Source organism: Oreochromis niloticus, unplaced genomic scaffold (assembly GCF_001858045.2).
Source record: "Oreochromis niloticus isolate F11D_XX unplaced genomic scaffold, O_niloticus_UMD_NMBU tig00001726_pilon, whole genome shotgun sequence".
In the NCBI taxonomy this organism is placed as follows: Eukaryota; Metazoa; Chordata; class Actinopteri; order Cichliformes; family Cichlidae; genus Oreochromis; species Oreochromis niloticus.
In genome coordinates this window covers 84,036-102,995 of record NW_020327461.1, presented here as the reverse complement: position 1 = coordinate 102,995, position 18,960 = coordinate 84,036, and the positions used below count along the sequence as shown (strand labels likewise).

Below are 18,960 nucleotides of genomic sequence, written 5' to 3'. Positions count from 1 at the left end.
TCTCCACTCTGGAGGTGAGATATGCACAACTGACTCTCGCTGATGAGTTTCAGACAAGCTGGGTGCCGTTAAGACTGTTAACGCATTACATCGACTATCTTTTGACAAAATGTCACCAGATTTAAAATTTGATTTGAGGAAAAAGAAAAAGTCTTTTGCTCCTTTCTGTTTTTCTCCACATCACACTGACTGCGCTCACTGTGATGTTGGAATACTAGAGGCGGCTTGCCGGTTCAAAGCACTTATAAAAGAAGAACCAAAAAATGGTCTCGAAACTAAGAAACACCAGAAGCCTTCTATAGACTTTAGCTCTGCATGATAATTATTTTTTCATGCCTAAGATATGCATCATTAGTGAGTAAAAGTACAGTACACTGGAGGGAACAAATTATAGAGCTGGAAAACAAAAAGAAAGGAAAAGAAAAGAAAATGCAATCACAAGTTTATATATTTAGTTATTTTTACCACTGGAAGGTGTTCTAAGCCATGTTTCTTTTTAAATAATTGTTTTCTCAATTAAAGTGGAAAAAGCACATTTGAATATATTGCTTTTTGCACAGAATTGACAATATCAGTGAACTCACAATCATTTGTTTCCATTTTTTTCATATAACTGCGAAGTCTGCAGCAGCTTCAAGTATGTTAGTTTATCCAGCTGTTTAGTACACAGTTTCACCCTTATCATCACTTTGCTTAGCTTCACCATTTGTGTGTATTTTTCCAGCCCATCTAGAATCTAGAGACGCAGGACTGTGTTGACGAAATCCATTTAAATATGTTGTGTAAGTTCAAACACAATTCATTCGCATCCAGTTTGCTAGCTGGTTTAAAAATTGACTCAGTAGAATATTACATGTATTATAGCCTCGTTTTATAATCAATTGCTTCATATCCAAAATATCAAAATGTTCTTTTATTTGATATTTTGCATATATTTACTGCATTTATTTGTTGGGTGCACCTACATGCAATCTCCATCCACTGCAGTTTATCACTTTCATAGTCTTTGTGTCGATATAGGAATGTATCAAATGCCTTTCCAGTCAATGTATTAAACACTGAGAGGCTAAAATAATTTGTGGAAAAGGGTAAAAAAGCCTGAGAAGGAATTACAGCTAACATTTATTCATCTATCTGTCCATCCTCTTCTGCTTATCCTTATCATTGTTGCAGGGGGTCTGGAGCCCATCCCAGCTATCTCAGTGCGAGAGGCGGGCTACAGCCTGGCCAGTCTGATGCAGGGCTAACACTACTGTTTATCATGGGTTCAAATTCCCAGTGATACACACACTCACCAGCACACACACAGTGCAGTTTAATTTCTTTAGTCTAACAACTGTTTGAACAAACGGTACTTTTCCCTTCAAAATTATGTTTTTTAGATGTAAATTACTTATACATGCACTTTTGTTTCCCTTAAATTAATTTACCAGCTGCACACGGCTACAGCAACAGAACAGCCACTCTGCTAAAGAACAAAAGTGGATTAAAATATCTGACAGATGTGGAACATAGCAAGCGACAGACTAATTTACCACATTATATTCCTGTCATGCATTCCATCTGCTCTTTCATTCAGAAACAATTTCGGTATATTGTTTCACCGATATAGTTTGTGGCTTGGAATAAATAAAGCATTTTGCAAATCATATACTATATGTATGGTTCTAGATATACATAGGACTAGACTAGACTCTGCACGTTTCCAACTTAACTAAATGATGTATTTTCCTAATGTGATCTTTATCAGCCTCTTATTAAACCTCATTTTGTTTTATAGGAAATTTTGTAAGATGCCAAAGCTGAAGCTATACTTTGATTACATTTCTGTATTTTTCGGTTGCTTTGGTTGTTTATGCTTTTAGCAAGAGTGTATCTTTTTAGTATTTTCAGCTCTGCTCAAAGTAAACAACATAAAAATCGTAATGTAATTAGCATTAGCTTATTTTACAGAGGGAGACTTTCCAATTACCCAATTAGCTCGTTTTCTTAGCACTAAATATAAAATGGGTGTATTTCTAACTCAACATCTTTTTTGACCTTGCATATTGGTAGTGAAACGAAAAGTGATCCATGTTTAGTAGGATGTGTTTTAGACTGGATATGTGGACAGGAAATCTTTTCTACAGGGATTTCATGGAAACATTAAAGGGTTTGAATGAATTGCTTAAATGTGGGACTTGCGTAGCAGGCATTGGTCTCTTGAGATTATGAAGTGATACAGAGCAAGCAATGACTGTTGATCTCCCCCATAATGCAGCTTCCCTCCCCTACAGAGTGTAGTCGGGAAGCAGACAAAATTTTACTTAGCTGTGTTTCTTCAGAAAGCACTTAACCATGCATATGAAACTCATAGTTTCAATCTGTTAGTTAAAATAATGACTCAGTTTTACTCCTTACAGTGCTAGAGTTGGTTGCTCTAAATTTAACATATTTTCATGTGTCATTAACGAATCATATAGAGCAGGAGAAGACAGAGGGACTTTGACATTTACATTTCATGGCTTCATAATTGTGAAGTACCGCATAACTGCTATATCCATAGTCATATTTTCATTTCATGCCCACATACTTATTGTTCAACTTCCCATCTATATCCACTGCATCTCTTATTTATAGCCAAAAATATAAAAAGAAATACATGCAAAAAGTGTTTTTTTATTGTTTATATTTTTTAAGTATGTGTGGGGGAAAAACGCTTTTTCTATCCTGAGTCATCTTTGAAATGCAACAGCTTCCACAAAGAAAGAAAATATGCACTATAATTCTTAAAAATTAAAATACAGTGTTTATTGTTAACAGAGTCAGACATGTTCAGACTCAATTTCAGTCAGAAACTCAGCATCACATTGATGAAGCTGCAGATTATTGTGGGTAATTTATGATTAATTTCTTTGCTGCCAGCAGAAATTTAAACGTTATTTAAAAGAAGGATTGAAGGTTATTGGGTTTTTTGAACGTAGAGATCACATGAACGTATATGAATTGTAAGATATGTCTCTTCTATTTTTCCATCCATCCGTTCGCTTCCACATATCCTTTTCAGGGTCGTGGGCGGTGCTGGAGCTGTCATCTTCTTCTTCTATTTTTCTATGATCATATTTTGATGTTGATTGTGATCGGTTTTATTTGTTTCTTCGGCGGTTGTAGTGTTTTAATATTTAGACTTTTTTCCATTATTGTAATTGTGTATAAAGTTTGATTTGAATGAAATTTACACTCAAATGCTTTCAGTGTTGCTGTGTTGAGTGTTTGCATGTTTAACGTTTGTATGGAAGACACAGAAAGACGTGACTAAAGAAATCTGTGCTCGAGTGACTTTTTAGATAAATAGTAGAAAACAAAACAGATGTTGAATTCTTTAGATGATTTTCTAAAAATCTTTTTCTTTCTAAACAGAATTCAGAATATTAATGTTTGACATGGAAGCTGTTTCTACAGGATCCTGATGGACACTCAAAGCTTTTATAAAATGCTCTCATTAGTTGTTTACAGCAGAAAATCAACCGATGTGAACCAAAACAACAAAATGCTCTGCACAAGTGTGTGAGACTACAAATTATAGAATCAGTGCTGCTGATTTCATTACTCTGAACTTTTAAAGGCAGGTTTTGTATCTGAGAGCAGGGACACTTGTGTTCAGTGTGACTGTAAGTTCAGGCTACGCTTGATTTAGTTTCTACATGTTTTAAACTGTGTTTATTTTATGAGGCTCATTAAAAGCCATCTGAACTAGAGATGGACCGATCCGATGTTGCGTATCGGTATCGGTCCGATACTGACCTAAATTACTGGATCGGATATAAGAAATAAAAAAAATTTAAAAAAAAAAAAGATGTAACCCAATCTACTAAATATCACAAAAGCACCTCAGAAAACTTGCGACATGGCGTAACCCAACACATGACCTCAGCACATAGGAGCAGTATGTGTCACATGATAGAGCGGCTGTGGCGTGCAAGACCTGTCGGCGGTCTGGTGGAGCGTGTGGAGCCTCGCTTCGTGCTTCCAAACCGGCCGACACGGTTTCTTACGGACTCATCTCAGACCCAAGACTTTGAAGGCTCGCCGGCTGCAAATCGTCTGTAATGAGACGCTTTACATGACTGAGCTGAAGTTTGTTATCAGTGTTTAAAAAGGCTGCATCTCTGATGGTTGGCATCAGTGCCTCTGGAATTGGCACCTTGCACATTTGGAAAAGAACCATCTAGACTGAATTATATACACAGGTTTTAGAGCAACATGTGCTCCCATGGAGATGATGTCTTTTACATATTTAAGGAGGATGATGCTAAGCTGCACACTACAGCAGGGCTTTGTAGTGGAAGAGCGCAAGTCCTGAACCAGCCTGTCTGTGGTGCAGGTATTTGTGACATCACGAGATGAAAAGCTGCAGGACTGTTGAGCAGCTCTGTCCCTTATATCAGACAAAAATGATGCTCTCCCAAAAGTCCAGCACCTGGTCTCCTCAGTTCCCAGGTGTTTATGGACGGTTGTTGAAAGCAGAGGTGATGTTGGAAACATGGCCATGCTGCAAGCTTTTTGGGATGTTGCTGCCACCAAATTCACAATGAGCTCATCTGTTTTCTATGTTGCGTTATGAATAAAGTATGGGTTCATGAGATTTACAAACCATTCAATTTTATTTACATTTCACACAGTGTGTCAACATTTTGTTATAAAATAATATTAACAAGAAACAACGACAACAACAATAATAATAATATTTGCAGTGCTCCATTAAATGTGCTGAAAACACGACCTCAGCCTGCGCGTGCTGTGCATGTCTGTGACGTAATCGCGTCAGACAGGCGGTTTCCTGTCCTTTTTGGCCCTCGCTGCTCGCCGTATTTCCGTGCGGGTTTGCTGGATGGAGGAGGTAAAGTTTTTTGAACAGCATGTATAACTTTAACTGAGCTCAGTCTTTCTTAGCCTGCTGCAGTTACAGTTACAGCCGCGTATCTATCACAGTGAACCTGCCGTCAGCTGTATAACGTTAGCATTAGCTTGTGGTGATGCTAAGCTGCTATTAGCAGGTCCTGTTCGGTGCTAAGTTGTGTCCGGACGACTTTACAGTTTAGTTTTCTCCGTATTACAATCACCAGATATTTGTGGATGGCCTCGTGTGTACGGAAGCTTTGTGGGAAATGTAGGAAACACCAGGACGAGCTGCGCACCGCAGGAAACCGCTTTGACAAATCAACCTTATTTTCACTCACTTCATTAATAAAAGTATTGTCACTTGGAAAACTGCAGTTTTCACACATCTCGCCGTTAATGTCACCCAGCTAACGGTGTAGTTTCAAGAAACAATGCAGAGTTCCTGCCATGAACATCACGACGGAAGCCCTGCAGGGTCGATCTGCGCAGCGGCTCTGATGGAAACGCCACAGATAGTAGCGCATCCTCCTTCTTCCGGTTTCTCCTCTTAGTGTCTCCATAGCAACTCATCTGCCTACGTCTCACCTGGTCCCGAGGATCCAGGTCTGTCACCTGGTCTCAGGTTCACCCTGAGCTGGCCCTCCTCGTCCATTCCAGTAACCCTCAAAGACAAACTGAACATTTTGGACTACAACTCATCCAGCTGGGTTTTATGTTTTAATTTGAAGTCATTGTCACCATCTCCAAAACAGACACCAGAGCAGGTCTAACTCCTGTTGCATCCTTCACTCAGTGACCCTTAACAGCTGTATTCACCCACTCATCATGTAACACCACAGTTCTTCTCCTGGTTTCTCTGACGTGTCCAGTTTCTTGTGGGACACTTCATAAACATGCTGCTCTGTCTTGGCTGGTCGGCTTTGCCATTTCCAGATTGAGCTTTGTTATATATCTGGGGGATTACTCTTGATTAATTATTTGAGCTGTCACATACTATGTGGCTGTATCAGTCTGAGTGCAGCTCATCATGGTGTGTCACACTAATTTAATAACAGTAGATGTATTTAGCCTGATGTCCTCTTTAGAGACCAACAGAGCAAACGCTGCTGATTTTGTATTTTATAGTTTGAAAGTGACACTTGGGACACAATGAGTGTGCGTCCCAATGTATTCTGCTCCTTCAGACACAGATCCACACAGCATGTGTATATAAAACCATGGAAGCAGCAGGAGCTTTCACTGTGACACACTGCTTAGCTTCACAGTGTGTGTGTGACACAGGTGGGTCACTTGGATTGGCAGAGGTGAGGCCTGCTAAAAAGCTACAGCTGTAAACTGTAACAGTGCTCATATAGGGGGCTGTTGGGGTTGTCTCACTTTTGGATGCAGGCTCCAGAGGCCGTTAGGGGAATTGCAGTTTTTGGCACTTCTGCACAGGTTTCAGTTTTCAGCCCTGGAGGTGCCGCCTGATATGAGGTGACACTTTTGTCTTTGTCCTCTCACCGTCTGTGAGAGATGAGTATCCACCATGTCCCTCCCTCTCCACCAGTCAGTCAGACGTCTGCCCGTCCTCCAGTCTGGTTCGGCTAAAAGGGAGATTTTCCTTCCCGCTGTGGCCAAGGGCTTGCTCATTGAGGTTGACCGGTTAGTGGGATTTTCTCTGTACTTCGTGGTCTGTGCCTTCAAGTGACTGTTGTTGTGATTTGGTCTAATTTCCTGCTTCTAAATCCAGACAGAGGCTGTTGTGCTCAGCCCTAAAACTCTTAGAAACAGCATCATCGTGGCCTCCAGTGAAGCTGTGAGGAGCCATCTTTGAGCAGAATATATCATTCAGTGTGCACAAACAACCATGTAGGTCTGTGAACTAAGCTGAGAGTGATTCTAGCTGCATGATTGTGAGTCAGTGTTATCAGACAAGTGCCATGAAAAGCCTCAAAGCCTCCAGTTAACCTGAAACGCTGCAGCACGAGTACCAACAGGAAGTAGAAAGAGAGCATATTTGTCACATATTAGCTCCTTTTCACTGACTCCCTGTTAAATCCAAGATTTAAAATCCTTCTTCTGACAGACGAGGTCTCAAATAATCAGCCTCTGTCGTCTCTTAAAAAGCTTGTAGTACAAAGTTATACTGGTAGAGCACTCCCTCCTCAGACTGCAGCCTTATTTGTTGTTGCTAGGTAGAATAGGAGGCAGTGCCTTCATCTCTCAGTGGCCCATCTCCTGTGGACCAGCTCCCAGCTTGGATTCATGAGACTCCCGATTTAGTTTTTGTGTTTTTCTCTAAAGTTTATTGTTAGAACTGGATCAGGTGTCTCTGAGCCGTATCCCAGTAACACTGCAATAGGAGGGCTGCTGGGAGACTTCATCATCTATCACCATGTGTTCTCTTTGAAAGCTACATATTTGTTATATAAGATAACGTAATCAGGCACTGTTAGCATCTCTGTTTGAACACTTATTAATAGATATACATGACAACACACTGCCACAGTACTAAGATAGTTTAGCAAAATGTATTTGGACCAATGTTCACGTCATGTAAGTTCATACAAAGTTTCATCCAGAAACTTGATATGAACCTAAAGTGTTGTTTAGTCAGTGGGGGGATGCTGAATGGTAATCTTGGTTTCCTTTGTTTGGGACAAACATTTGGGGATGTTTGTTTGAGAGGAAGAATAAAGTGTTGGATCAGTCAGGGGTTCGGTGTCACGTCCCTGAGCTAAAGTCTGATTTCCCCTGATATGTGATCATCTGTAGTTGAACAGGAGAGCTGTCTTTACTTTGATCAAACCTCCTTCTCTTGTTCTAATGGAGATTCTGGATGTTCACAGGTATGATCCAGTGACATGATGGAGAGTTTAAAGACGCGGCTCGAGTTCCCCAGCCCTGTCATACAAGCCCAGGTAAGAGGCGGGCTCTGCTCTGTGACTCCTCCCATCCAAATGATACAAATGATCCTTCCCTTGTCTGCAGAGATTCCACAGGTACCAGTGATTTGTTAATGATAGAGGTAAACTAGCAGCTCACACAGGCAGAAGATCTCTACCATTAACAGGAATTCAGCAATACTCATAAAAAAGTATCCTGATAAGACAGAGTAACGTAACTATTTGATAGAGTAACATGACTGTAAGGTGCACTGATACATGTGTGCAGCTGCTGGAGGATTTTAAAGAGACATGAGGTGAGTTTACAGTGTAACAAGATCACAGACACAGAGTTACTTTGTATGTTTGTTGGAACCACAAGAGTTTCTGAGTCACTCACACTCATGTGTATAATAGGTTTATATAGAGTGGAGGCAGGTTTCACTGAACACACACAGACTCCCTGTAGGCTCATTCATTCATTCATTCATTCATTCAAACTGTAGTGTTGGTTTCTCTTCCTCTCTTTGTTATTGTGAATAATGGTACAGAAGTGTGATTTTCTTGTGTTGTAGACGGTGAGAAGTCTTGTTGCAGCTGTCGTAAAGGAAAAAGGGTCAAATGGGCAAATCAGCTGGTCCTGTGCTCAGGTGAGTTCCTGTAAGAGTCACATATGATCATTTCTTTAGTTACAGGAAGTATAAAGGCCAGGAACATCTGCTTCATGTGGTCCTGTGTTTGATCCTCAGTTACTTTGACACATCTGCTGTGAGGCTGACACCTCTGATCTCACAGTGTCAGCTTTGTTTTTATACACAGATATAAAATATGGATCTGCTCTGATAAACGATCATAGTTAGAATATTTCTGACTGTCTGAGTCCAAATTGAATCAAACCTTGTGAGTTGGGATTGAACCAGTGCTGAGCCCGAGTGGCTGGACTGAGTGGGACAGATTGCATTCTCACCTGCACCTCTGTCCGTTTTCATTCAGGGCTTCAGTGCATGTGTGGAAATGGCACAGATAGTTGTGTTAAACTTCTGAAACACTGACTGCATCACTGTTGTCGTTCAGGGCCCAGCACTGGAAGCTTTGTGGCAGCAGTGCTGCAGTGACTGTGCTGTGGTGTGTTCAGCGTGCTGTGACACCTTGGTGTTATTGGTGGACCAGGGCCATGCAGACCTGGAGTACATCCTCAATGGTGTCCTCAACCTCCTGCCTTCTGCAAGGTATGCAACACGCAGTTATTGGACGCATCAGAAAGCTCAACTCAGCTGTTTGTCACAGAGTCTGATAGAGGCTCTGTGACCTGGCATCCATGCAGCGTTACAGCCGCTGCACAAAGGCACAACATGAAAGATAGACCTCAGCAGGAAATTTGAAAACATTTGAAGCAATGAAAACGCTCAGACTGTTAGTTTTTTCAGTTATTCTGACTCTGATATCCAACAGACACACTCAAGGGTTGATAAAGGTCATTCGGCGATTGTTGGAGATGCAGGCTGACCAGAGCGATGGACACTTCACCTGTCCCTATTCTATCAGGTAAGTTTCTCATGTCTAATATCTAGAGATGTTCATACATATTGTCTTGTATAATCTATCAAGCTACATATAGCTTGTAGCTTACTGCTAGTCCAAAGAAGCAGCATTGGTCCATCACCCACTTGAGGTGCTGTAGGGGTCCGGTGCTCTGTGGGGTGGCAGTCAAAGGCCCTGGTGCTTCATGTCAGTCATGGCCCTGGTTAGGGATGGGTATTGATAAGATTTTCATGATTCCGATTCCATTTTTGATTCTGTTTAACGATTCGATTCTTTATCGATTTTTATTTTTTAAAAAGGAGAACACTAAGGTCGATTAGCTTAGAACTTTGTTTTATATCTTCTCTTTGAACAAGATAGAAATTTAGGAGTAACATGGCCTTACAAACCCAACAGTGAGATCTTAAGAGATCCACAGCCTACGGCTCTTCAATGGGGTGTCACAGGGTCCCCAGGAAAAAAATTGTAAATGTAAAATAATAAAATAAATATTCTTCTGTAGCAATAACAAAGTATAACATAAATTATTCTGTAGCAATTACACAAGAATATCCAGTAATGTCCCTGCCTACAATTAAACACGTTCATTTACCAAAAATCGGGGGCATCTGCTGTGACAAATGGGTGCAAGGCTTTGACCACAAACTTAGTCACTGCTCGGTGACGTTCATCCTGGCCTGAAAGGAGACGCTACCGGTAGACTGCAGCGAGAACTGCCAGCATCTGAGCCAGCCAGACTCTGTCTCTCTCATCATGGTCACCTAAATGCACAGTAATGGCAGGTTTTGTAACAAGGCAGATCGCGCTAACATAATATGCACTGTTAGTTGATTATTTACCTGCCGCATTAACGGGAGAGGACGTGCAAACGTTACCGCTGCTGCTGGGTTGAGATTCACGAGTCCGGAGCGGAATTAAAAACACGACATTCATTTGAGGTTATCGCGTGTTTTGTGAGCAAATGTTTTTGCATATTCGTAGTGTTTCCTCCCTTAAATGAAATATCTACTTTGGAAGTATTGCAAGTTCCCTGTTGTCATCCGTTCTCGTAAAGTATGACCAAACTTTTGAGCGTTTGAGCCGCCGTGTTTCCTGCCAGGTAAATGACGCTCCGCAACGTGGTGATGTCATTCGAGGCGACTGGAATCGATAAGGGAATCGTTTGCAAAAATGGCAAACGATTCAAAGGAATTGAAACAGTGGGAACCGGTTCTCAACAAGAACTGGGTTTCGATACCCATCCCTAACCCTGGTGCTTCATTCCCAGCTATAAACTGGCTCTTGGAGCATGAGAATCCCAAACTAGTGCGTGATGTTGAAAAATACTGACTACATGTAAAGAGTGAGAGGTGGCAGACAAGGAATGGGTACGTTTGTATCTCCCTGATTTGATGCCAGCATTTAGGTGTTTTCCCTGGTGGACAGGACGGTTGCTTCCCTGTGCCGTCATGTTGGGAACAAGTGCCAAGAGTCATTTGTGCACATGTGACTGACAGTTGTTTAGAGTAATTTTTAGAGTTGCTGGTTGAGGTGGGTAACTCATCTAGCAACTCCGAAGTCCAACTTGAGGACTTTAATGTGGTGTCAAACCCTGAACCAGAAGATAGACATTGGAGGTTCAGGGAGCAGCAGGTTGGAAGCGTCCTGTTAGGCTCGGTTATCTTCTGGCAGCTATCGACAGGATGAGTGTAACTCTTGCAGTAGCTGAAGCAAAAACTCAGCTGTACGAGGAGCTTGGTGATGGAGCAAGACTTTTTGAGCTTGGTCCGTTTTGCCATCACTGTCGGATCTATTCCTGGTGGGTGTTGTTATCGATGCTGTTTTGAGTAATTCTGCAGCTGTGTGGGAAACTTTGGGAATGAGAATCAGCACCTCCAAGTCTGAGGCTGTGGTTCAAAGCTGAAAACAGTGGAGCACCCACTGCAGGTCAAGGACGAGCTGGCGCCCAAGTTGGAGGCGTTTAAGTATCTGTGGGTGTTGTTCATGAGTGAGGACAGAGTGACATATTGACAGACGGTGCTGTGGCTGCAGTGATGGGGCCGCTGTAAGAATGAACAGGGTTTTAACATTAAAAGTGATGTTTTGGTCACAATATAGTGAGCTCTCCTCTTTTTAGTGTATAACATCTGTCCTGTGGATGATTATAGACTTCACCTCAAAGGTTGAAGACACTCGTGAACATCCATATAAAAATCAGCGGTGCATCAGAAAGATCTCCTCTGTCCAAATTGTCTGCCAGTGTTCTGAAACACCAACAGACTTTGAGTCACAATAAACAGAAGAAACTCCTGATTGTTTGCTTCCTTTGTGCTGAAACGTGGGGAGTGCTCTGATAGGCTGATGAGTTGGCACTGTATTGAAACTCAGGGTCTGGAAATGGCGTGCTGAAGGGTGACACATGTGGTCAAACAGGTTACGTCATGTGAAGACTGGAAACACGGAGGACCAGACGTCTGGCCCACAGTGCAGGCTGTCACAGGCACACAGCACTTCATTCAAAGGCTGGATCTATAATGGTATTAGTGGATGCATTAGTGTGTATGGGACTGCTAACGTTTTGTCTCTCAAACTCGACTCTGGGTAGAGGTGCGTGTGAGTACACAATATTGTTAAGCATGTTTTCATCCTCATAGGTGGAGCTACGTGACATTTTGCCTTTAGATTGTCACTGTGGGAGTGGGTGTATAAATCCAGTTTGTGTGGAAACAGTATGGATGTTGGAGGACTATTTATATGACTACATTTAACAAAAGTGACGATGTGTAGCACTTGGCCAATAGTAAAGGATCGATGCTCTAAAATAACACTGTCAATAGTTTTTATTGTTAACAATTTGCACTTGTTCTTTGGAGAACTTGCAACTTAGTTTTATTCATACAGCAACAAATCACAACAACAGTCGCCTCAAGGTGCTTTATATTGTACAGTATATCCTATAATAATACAGAGACAAACCCAACAATCATATGACCCCCTATGAGCAGCACTTTGACGACAGTGGGAAGGAAAAACTCCCTTTTAACAGGAAGAAACCTCCAACAGGCTCAGGGAGGGGCGGGGCCATCTGCTGTGATTGGTTGGGGTGAGAGAAGGAAGACAACAGGTCTTGTGTGGATTCTTAGTTTGTCTTCGTTGTAACAGACTGACTCAGTGGTTTGTTGGGAGCATTATTGAATCAGAGCTGGGACACTGACCCGTCCATTGCAGGAGCAGCCCTCACCCATACGTCACAGCCCTGGAGAACAGAGCGGACTGCTGGCCGGCTCTGCTGTTCGAGATCGATGACTTTATCCAGAAAGCTGTTGACAGGTAAGTCTTACTGGCTCCTATCGTAGCCTGTTATGTTGTACATTACTTTGAAGACACTTGGACATAATGAGATGATATATTTTCAGAGCTTCTTATGACTCCAGTGTGTGTGTACGTTACAGAGATAAAGCGGCTTATATCACCATGCTGGCCCCCTTCCTTCGGTACCTATACTGCCAACCTCACAGGCAACCCGAGCACGCACTGCTTCGACACAGTCTTCTTAGGGTGATGCTGCCCATTCAGGGAGGATCCAGGTCCACCCCCCAGAACAAGGAGCAGGAAACGCTGTCCCCAGTGTCTGACAGGCTGCTGCTCTGTCTTTGTCAGCTGGTTCCACACATGCAGGTAACACACTGAAGTTATGTTAGGTAACTGTACAAAGACACGGAGCAGGATGGAGCTACGTCAGCCTCTCCTCTCTGTCCCTGCAGGTGGACAGCGTGGAGGCAGTCCTGGAGCTGTGTGCATTTGTGGGCGCTCTGCTCCAAGATCTAACTGGGACCTCTGGAGACCAGTGGAAACCAGAGAAAGCGGCGCTGGCTCTGCAGCTGCTGTGTGCGTGTCGGCGATGCCTCGAGTTAAACGGAGACTGCAGACCGATAATCGGCTTAATACAGCAGCTGGTTCCAGCCTGTCAGGTGATCACTGTAAACAATCAGACACCAGCAAAAATAAAGAAGCCGCGCTGCTGTGCTAGTTAACGTGAGCGAGCCTAAATATGGAAGTAAACAAAAGTGATGCTTTTTGTTTTGTGTGTAAATATCTCTGCTCCAAACCTGAGCCTGGACTCACAGCAGCTGGTTATCAGCTTCTTCACTGACAGCAGCGAGCTGACATGGACATGCACACATGTGAATATCTGACATTCAAAGACACTTTGTTGAAATTTCATCCTTTTCAAGGAAGCAACATTTTTTTGCCTTGTTCGTACTACCAGGGAAAACACACCTGAGGTTTAATGTGTAAGCCCTCGGGCCTCTGTGGCCTGTATTGACCTGTTGGCATCGCTGTTTGTTTTCTGCAGGAGTTGCTGTTGGATGAGCTGGTGATGGGCGTGGCCTTGCTCTTGTTGGAAGCTCCTTCAGATCAGCTGACCAGCCTTCTCAGACTTGGTAAAGTGATTATTTTGGACAAAGCTCTGCTGGCTTTAGCTTCCTTTGAGAGACTTTGAAGCAGTGAAAGAATTAGTGGGAACAAAACTAGGTTGTGTGTGCAGGTCATGGTTGGAACCTCACAGAGCTTTGTGTCCTACATGAGATATTCTTTCTCTTAACACAGCACTGAGTTTGGTCCCTGAACAAGCGGAGGCGTCGCCCTGGTTGAGTCCGGTCCTGATTCTTCCCGTGTTGCAGCTCCTGTCCTGCTTGGGTCTCACTGAGCCGCTGTCTGACCAGAACACACACAGCACCAACCACAGGCTGGCTCACAGCCTGCTGCACAGCATTAGCAGGCCCGCAGATAAACCCCAGCAGGTAGCCCAGCAGGTAGCCCAGCAGGTAGCCCAACAGGTAGCCCAGCAGGTAAGCCAACAAGTAACCCGGCAGGTAGCCCAGCAGGTAGCCCAGCAGGTAGCCTGGCAGGTAGCCCAACAGGTAGCCCAAAAAGTAACCCAGCAGGTAGCCCAGCAGGTGGCCCCAGGCCTGCTTCTCACATTCAGTTCTTGGAGTCTTTCTTTGAGGTGTAGCCACGTAATTCAAACACTGTTACAATAGTGCAGGTAGCTGTTAGGTGGTGAGTGGACAGAGCATTAGAGCACAGATGACATCCATCCAAAAATACTGTTTCCCTCTCAGTGTCATAGCAACAGGGCTTTACCATTCTGTAGCATGGCCTCTTCTTCAGGGTCAGCAGTCGTCTCTGGGGTGTTGTTCCTCTGGGATGCTTTGCTTGATCCTTAAATTCCACTTCATTAACATTCATGGTGCATCTGTAGCTTTGCTCTTTGTTCTTTATCATTTGTTTCTCATGAATCTGTCTCCCTCAGCCTGCCCCATCACTGCCTCTGTCTCTGAGTTCCTGGTATAGTGAGCTCAGCGTGTCTTTGTCGGTACTGCGCAAAGTGGCCAACAATCCAGCAGCAGCGACCGATTGGCTGTTGGCGGTCAGCTCCGCCTTGTCGTCCAGCCAGCGCCTGTCCTCCTCTCTTGTCCTGATTGTGACTTATCTCATCATCACGGGTCAGGAAAACATCTGCCAGCTGGCTTTGAAAGCAAGCCAGGCTGTCGCCGCTGCCGACCCCTGCCAGGTAGATAAATCTGTGGACTGAATATAAAGTAATGCATGTTCCCTCTGACATGTAGATATGTTGTATGTAAGGGAGCTAGCTCGTGTTTGTCTTTCTAAGTAAACACATGTTGATAAGCTGGTATTTTGGCACCAACACATGACTTTGAAATGGTTCAGATCAGCAGGAAGATAAAAGCTGTCACTGCTGTGTGATTGCTGCTAATCTGCTGCCGTATAAAGGGAGTGCTTTTAGGGAGCCTCTGTAAGGTCTGACAAAGTGCATTTAATGTTTGGTGGGTGTGTTTGCTGATGTGGGCGTTTCCCTCTGCAGGTCCCGCCCCTCCTGCTGCTTCTTTTGTTCAAACTGACCAAAGAAAAGAATCCCGTCCTGGCTCACGCTGTTCTCACAAGCCTGCCAAACCTCGGCACTCATAAGGTACGCAGCACGACTAAGAAGAACCTGTACTGACTGTGAGCGTGTGGAGACGGGGCTGGAACATAAGCAGCACCTTTCTACTTCATCTGAGCTCACAGTGTGTTTTAGTCCATCATACACACAGATGAGCTTTTATCTGTGTGGGTCATCCAGGTCATGTAGTCTGAGGAGCTTCATCCAGGAGGCTTCTAGAGTTTAAAAACCAGTGACCCGCGTGTCCCAAATACCAGCCTGTGAGCACAATCCACCAATAACAGCGAATAACTGAAATGTTCCCCTCTCCATGTTTAGCACTTTGACAAAGGAACAAAGAGAAATTCCCGCGTCTTCCACACAGTTTTCTCTTTGTGAACACGGACAGTGTTTCTTGTTCCCAGTTTGTAGGAGCTGGGATTGGACTCCACCACAGCAGCCTCTGTGTGGGATAGATGCAGTGCTCTGTAGTATAAAGCTCTCTGTCAGTGAGCTGGACTCTCCATCGTCTAACATCTGCCTTCTTCAGCTGTAACCGTGTGTTTCTCTTGTAAACTTGGCTCTGATCATCTGTGCTGTAATATTCCAGCTTTGCTTCCCGATCGTGCTGCACAGTCTGCACATGCTGGCCGGCTCCCCCCAGCTGAGAGCAGTGGGACTGCGCCTCATGACCGCTCTGTGGAAAAAACAGGTTTGCAATAATAACGCATTACTATAAATGTCATATTCATGTGTTCAAAGCTTCTGTGTGTCTGTGATTGTGTGCTGCTTTGGTCGTGTCTGTAAGGACCGGGTCTACCCAGAGCTGCAGCGTCTAATGAGCCAGCAGGACAGCAGGGCGGTGCTGGGGAGGGACGCCCAGTGGGAGCAGATCCTGGCCAGGGCCGCCTGTGTCAGGGACATCTGCAGAGAGAGGTGGGTCCTCCCATACTTACAGAAACAGTGGGCACTTCCTACATTCACTGGTTCATTCATTCAGTGGACTTTGCATGCACAGTGCAGACAGTGTGAGCTTCCAACACCAGGATTCTTCATCTTCCCTTCTAATGAGGAATAATCACTGACTGGACTCTTCATAGATGTTTCTGCTCAACAAGCTGATAAAAGTTCAGAAAAATAGAAATATTTGTTTTTTCAGCTTTGGTCACATCACATCAACTTTGCTTGTTAAGATAAATGAATGCACTTTGTAGCTTTGCAGTGATGAAGCCTCAGCTTGACGCTCCACTGAGTCCCTGTTTCTCCAAAAACCAGCAGGAGTCCAGTTTTAAATATTTACGTACAAATGTCCAGAGCAGCTACAAGTGACTGAATCCAGAATGATCAAAGTCTTACAAAGTTCAGTTCAAACAGAGAGACTGAGAGGCAGCTAACTTCCTGTCTCTGCCAGACTATCAAAACGCTCCACGCTGATGTGTGTGTTAACCAGGCCTTACCAGCATGCAGGGGACATGGTGGCTGCCATTGCACTCACTTTAAAACAGTGCAACAGACCAGACCTGGCAACCCCGGCTGCTCTCGTCCTGCAGGGACTACAGGAGCTGTGTCGAGCAGAGGTACCTCGTCTGTCTCCATTTGTCTCTTTAAATTCAGGAATCATGTTTCTGGATCATAACGTTTGAATCTTTTCCAAAGTTCTGGTCTTAAAATAAATCTTTCTTTCTCAGGTGGTGGATATTATCTCAGCATGGAGAACTGTTTGGCCTGAGCTCAGCTGTCACTCACAGCCAGGAGTGGTTCAAGCCATCGCTGAGCTTTTGGCTCTGGTGCCTCAGCTCACAGTTAAATCAGAGCAGTACGAGGTGCGTCGTAACGTCCATGTTCCTCTGTGTTGAGGAGCTAACAGAGTGACACAGGAACTGTGGTTCTGTCTGTAAACAGGACTCTCACCAGCTGTTTGTATAACCTTACTGTAGAGTCACATCTCTACATCACTGTGTTTGGTAGCTAAAGTTAGCACATCAATGTAAAGTTGTGTAGAAGCACAAAGTACAGAAGTGTGAGGGTCCAGTCCTCAGAGTCCTGCTCTGGTCGGACTTCACAGTAACTAATAAATGGATCAGCGAGTGTGAGCATCTTTTTAAAAACACAAGTTTTGCTAATTTGTTGCTCTGGAGGATTCAACACAGTGCAGCAGTGGCCGTCCCAGCAGATGAATCCTAGACCATGCAGTGCTGCTTGTTGGAAAGCTCTCCTCCTCTCTAACAATGATATGGCAGAACAGCTTAGGTTTGCAAAGTTGCATCTAAACAAACACAAGACCAAAGGCCAAAACCAAACATACCATGTTAGTACAGGACACCTGATAGGGATGCTTTTGGGTTGCAGCCACAGGACCTGTGCAGCACCTTGCAGTCACTGAGTCAGCCACAAATTTCTCTGCTGTGTGAACTTAAGCTTAGTGAAAATCGGTGAATGTAAAATGAAACCAACGGCTAAACCTCCTTAGGAAACTCAACTCCTTTGGAGTCAGCACACCCATCATGATGACTTTTTACTACGCCTTCCTGGAAAGCATCATGACCTTCTCCATCACCTGCTGGTTCCACTCCCTCAGCCTTCATACAGGAACAGACTGCAGCACACTGCATCTAAAATCATCGGCCTGCCTGTCAGAACTCTGGCTCAGGTTTTCATCAACAGGCCCTCAGACAGGCAGCCAAATTCATCAACGACCCCTCTCACATTCTTCACCACGCATTTCAATGGCTCCCCTCTGGGCGACGCCTCCGCTGCATTTCCTGCAGGACTGAGAGGAGGAGGAGCGCCACCTTTGTCCCCAAAGCCACTCTGCTTTTTATCTCCAGCCGATAAGAACATTTCACCAGAAACATAAACTACACTCTTTTTATACTACCAACGCTTTACTCACTTTTAGTCACTTACAGTTATTTATTCACCTTCAGTCACTTTAATTTTAAAACTGTGTAATTTTAAAACTGTATATTCTGTGTATTTATTATCTCACTCTTATCGCCTGTTCTTATTGCGCTTATCTTCAACGTCATGCTGCTCTGATGTTGGTTAATTGCCCCTTGGGGATAAATAAAGTCTCTCTGATTCTGGTCTTGTTTTATATATTGGTAGTTTGATAGGATTTGTATTCTTTTACATCATATTAAAATGTATAAATATATAGATTTAAATATATTTGTGTATTCATGTCTGGATTGTGTTTGGTTTTCTTTTATTTATTTCTGCACTGGTTGTTGTGTATTACTATTTAGATTGTCGTTTTTTTCCATTATTGTAATTGTGTATAAAGTTTGATTTGAATGAAATTTACACTCCAGTGCTTTCAGTGTTGCTGTGTTGAGTGTTTGCATGTTTAACGTTTGTATGGAAGACACAGAAAGACGTTTGGCTAAAGAAATCTGTGCTAGAGTGACTTTAAAAAAATAAATAAACAGAATGTAAATAATGATGTTGAGTATTTGAGAATGAAGCTGTTTCTACAGGATCCTGATGGACACTCAAAGGTTTAGAAAATGTTCCCTCGCTCTCATTAGTTGTTTACAGCAGAATATCAACCGATGTGAACCAAAACAACAAAAGTGCACAAGTGTGTGAGACTACAAATGATAGAATCAGAACTGCTGATTTCATTACTCTTAACTTTTAAAGGCAGGTTTTGTATCTGAGAGCAGGGACACCTGCTGTGTTCAGTGTGACTCGTCTCTGCAGAAGGTCAGGGCTCTGATAGTTACAGTTAGTGGGTGACTT

The 18,960-nt window shown here is 43.4% G+C and overlaps 1 protein-coding gene across 3 annotated transcripts; it reads left to right on the top strand.

The window, feature by feature from the left end:
- Positions 1 to 4,741: 4,741 nt before the first annotated feature.
- Positions 4,742 to 18,655, top strand: LOC102081142 (focadhesin). Of its 3 annotated transcripts, XM_025904460.1 has the most exons (17): positions 4,886 to 5,527; positions 5,606 to 5,645; positions 7,713 to 7,784; positions 8,324 to 8,398; positions 8,823 to 8,977; positions 9,201 to 9,293; positions 12,498 to 12,599; positions 12,722 to 12,947; positions 13,034 to 13,240; positions 13,627 to 13,714; positions 13,881 to 14,086; positions 14,587 to 14,847; positions 15,160 to 15,264; positions 15,827 to 15,928; positions 16,025 to 16,152; positions 16,667 to 16,793; positions 16,905 to 18,655. In XM_025904460.1, the coding sequence occupies exons 3-17, from the start codon at positions 7,728 to 7,730 to the stop codon at positions 17,070 to 17,072; spliced, it is 2,100 nt and encodes a 699-aa protein (XP_025760245.1). In that variant the 5' UTR covers positions 4,886 to 5,527; positions 5,606 to 5,645; positions 7,713 to 7,727; the 3' UTR covers positions 17,073 to 18,655. The 3 variants fall into 3 exon arrangements, with proteins under 3 accessions (XP_019203383.1, XP_019203375.1, XP_025760245.1); XM_019347838.2 differs by lacking the exons at positions 4,886 to 5,527; positions 5,606 to 5,645 and adding an exon at positions 4,742 to 4,879 and having other exon boundaries at positions 13,881 to 14,074; XM_019347830.2 differs by lacking the exons at positions 4,886 to 5,527; positions 5,606 to 5,645 and adding an exon at positions 4,742 to 4,879.
- Positions 18,656 to 18,960: the final 305 nt, after the last annotated feature.

Coding starts and splice junctions, on each gene's coding strand:
- LOC102081142 (XM_019347830.2), top strand. CDS start 7,728: ATGATGGAGAGTTTAAAGACGCGGCTCGAGTTCCCCAGCCCTGTCATA. Junction 8,399..8,822: donor TCAGCTGGTCCTGTGCTCAG/GTGAGTTCCTGT, acceptor GTTGTCGTTCAG/GGCCCAGCACTGGAAGCTTT. Junction 12,948..13,033: donor AGCTGGTTCCACACATGCAG/GTAACACACTGA, acceptor CTGTCCCTGCAG/GTGGACAGCGTGGAGGCAGT.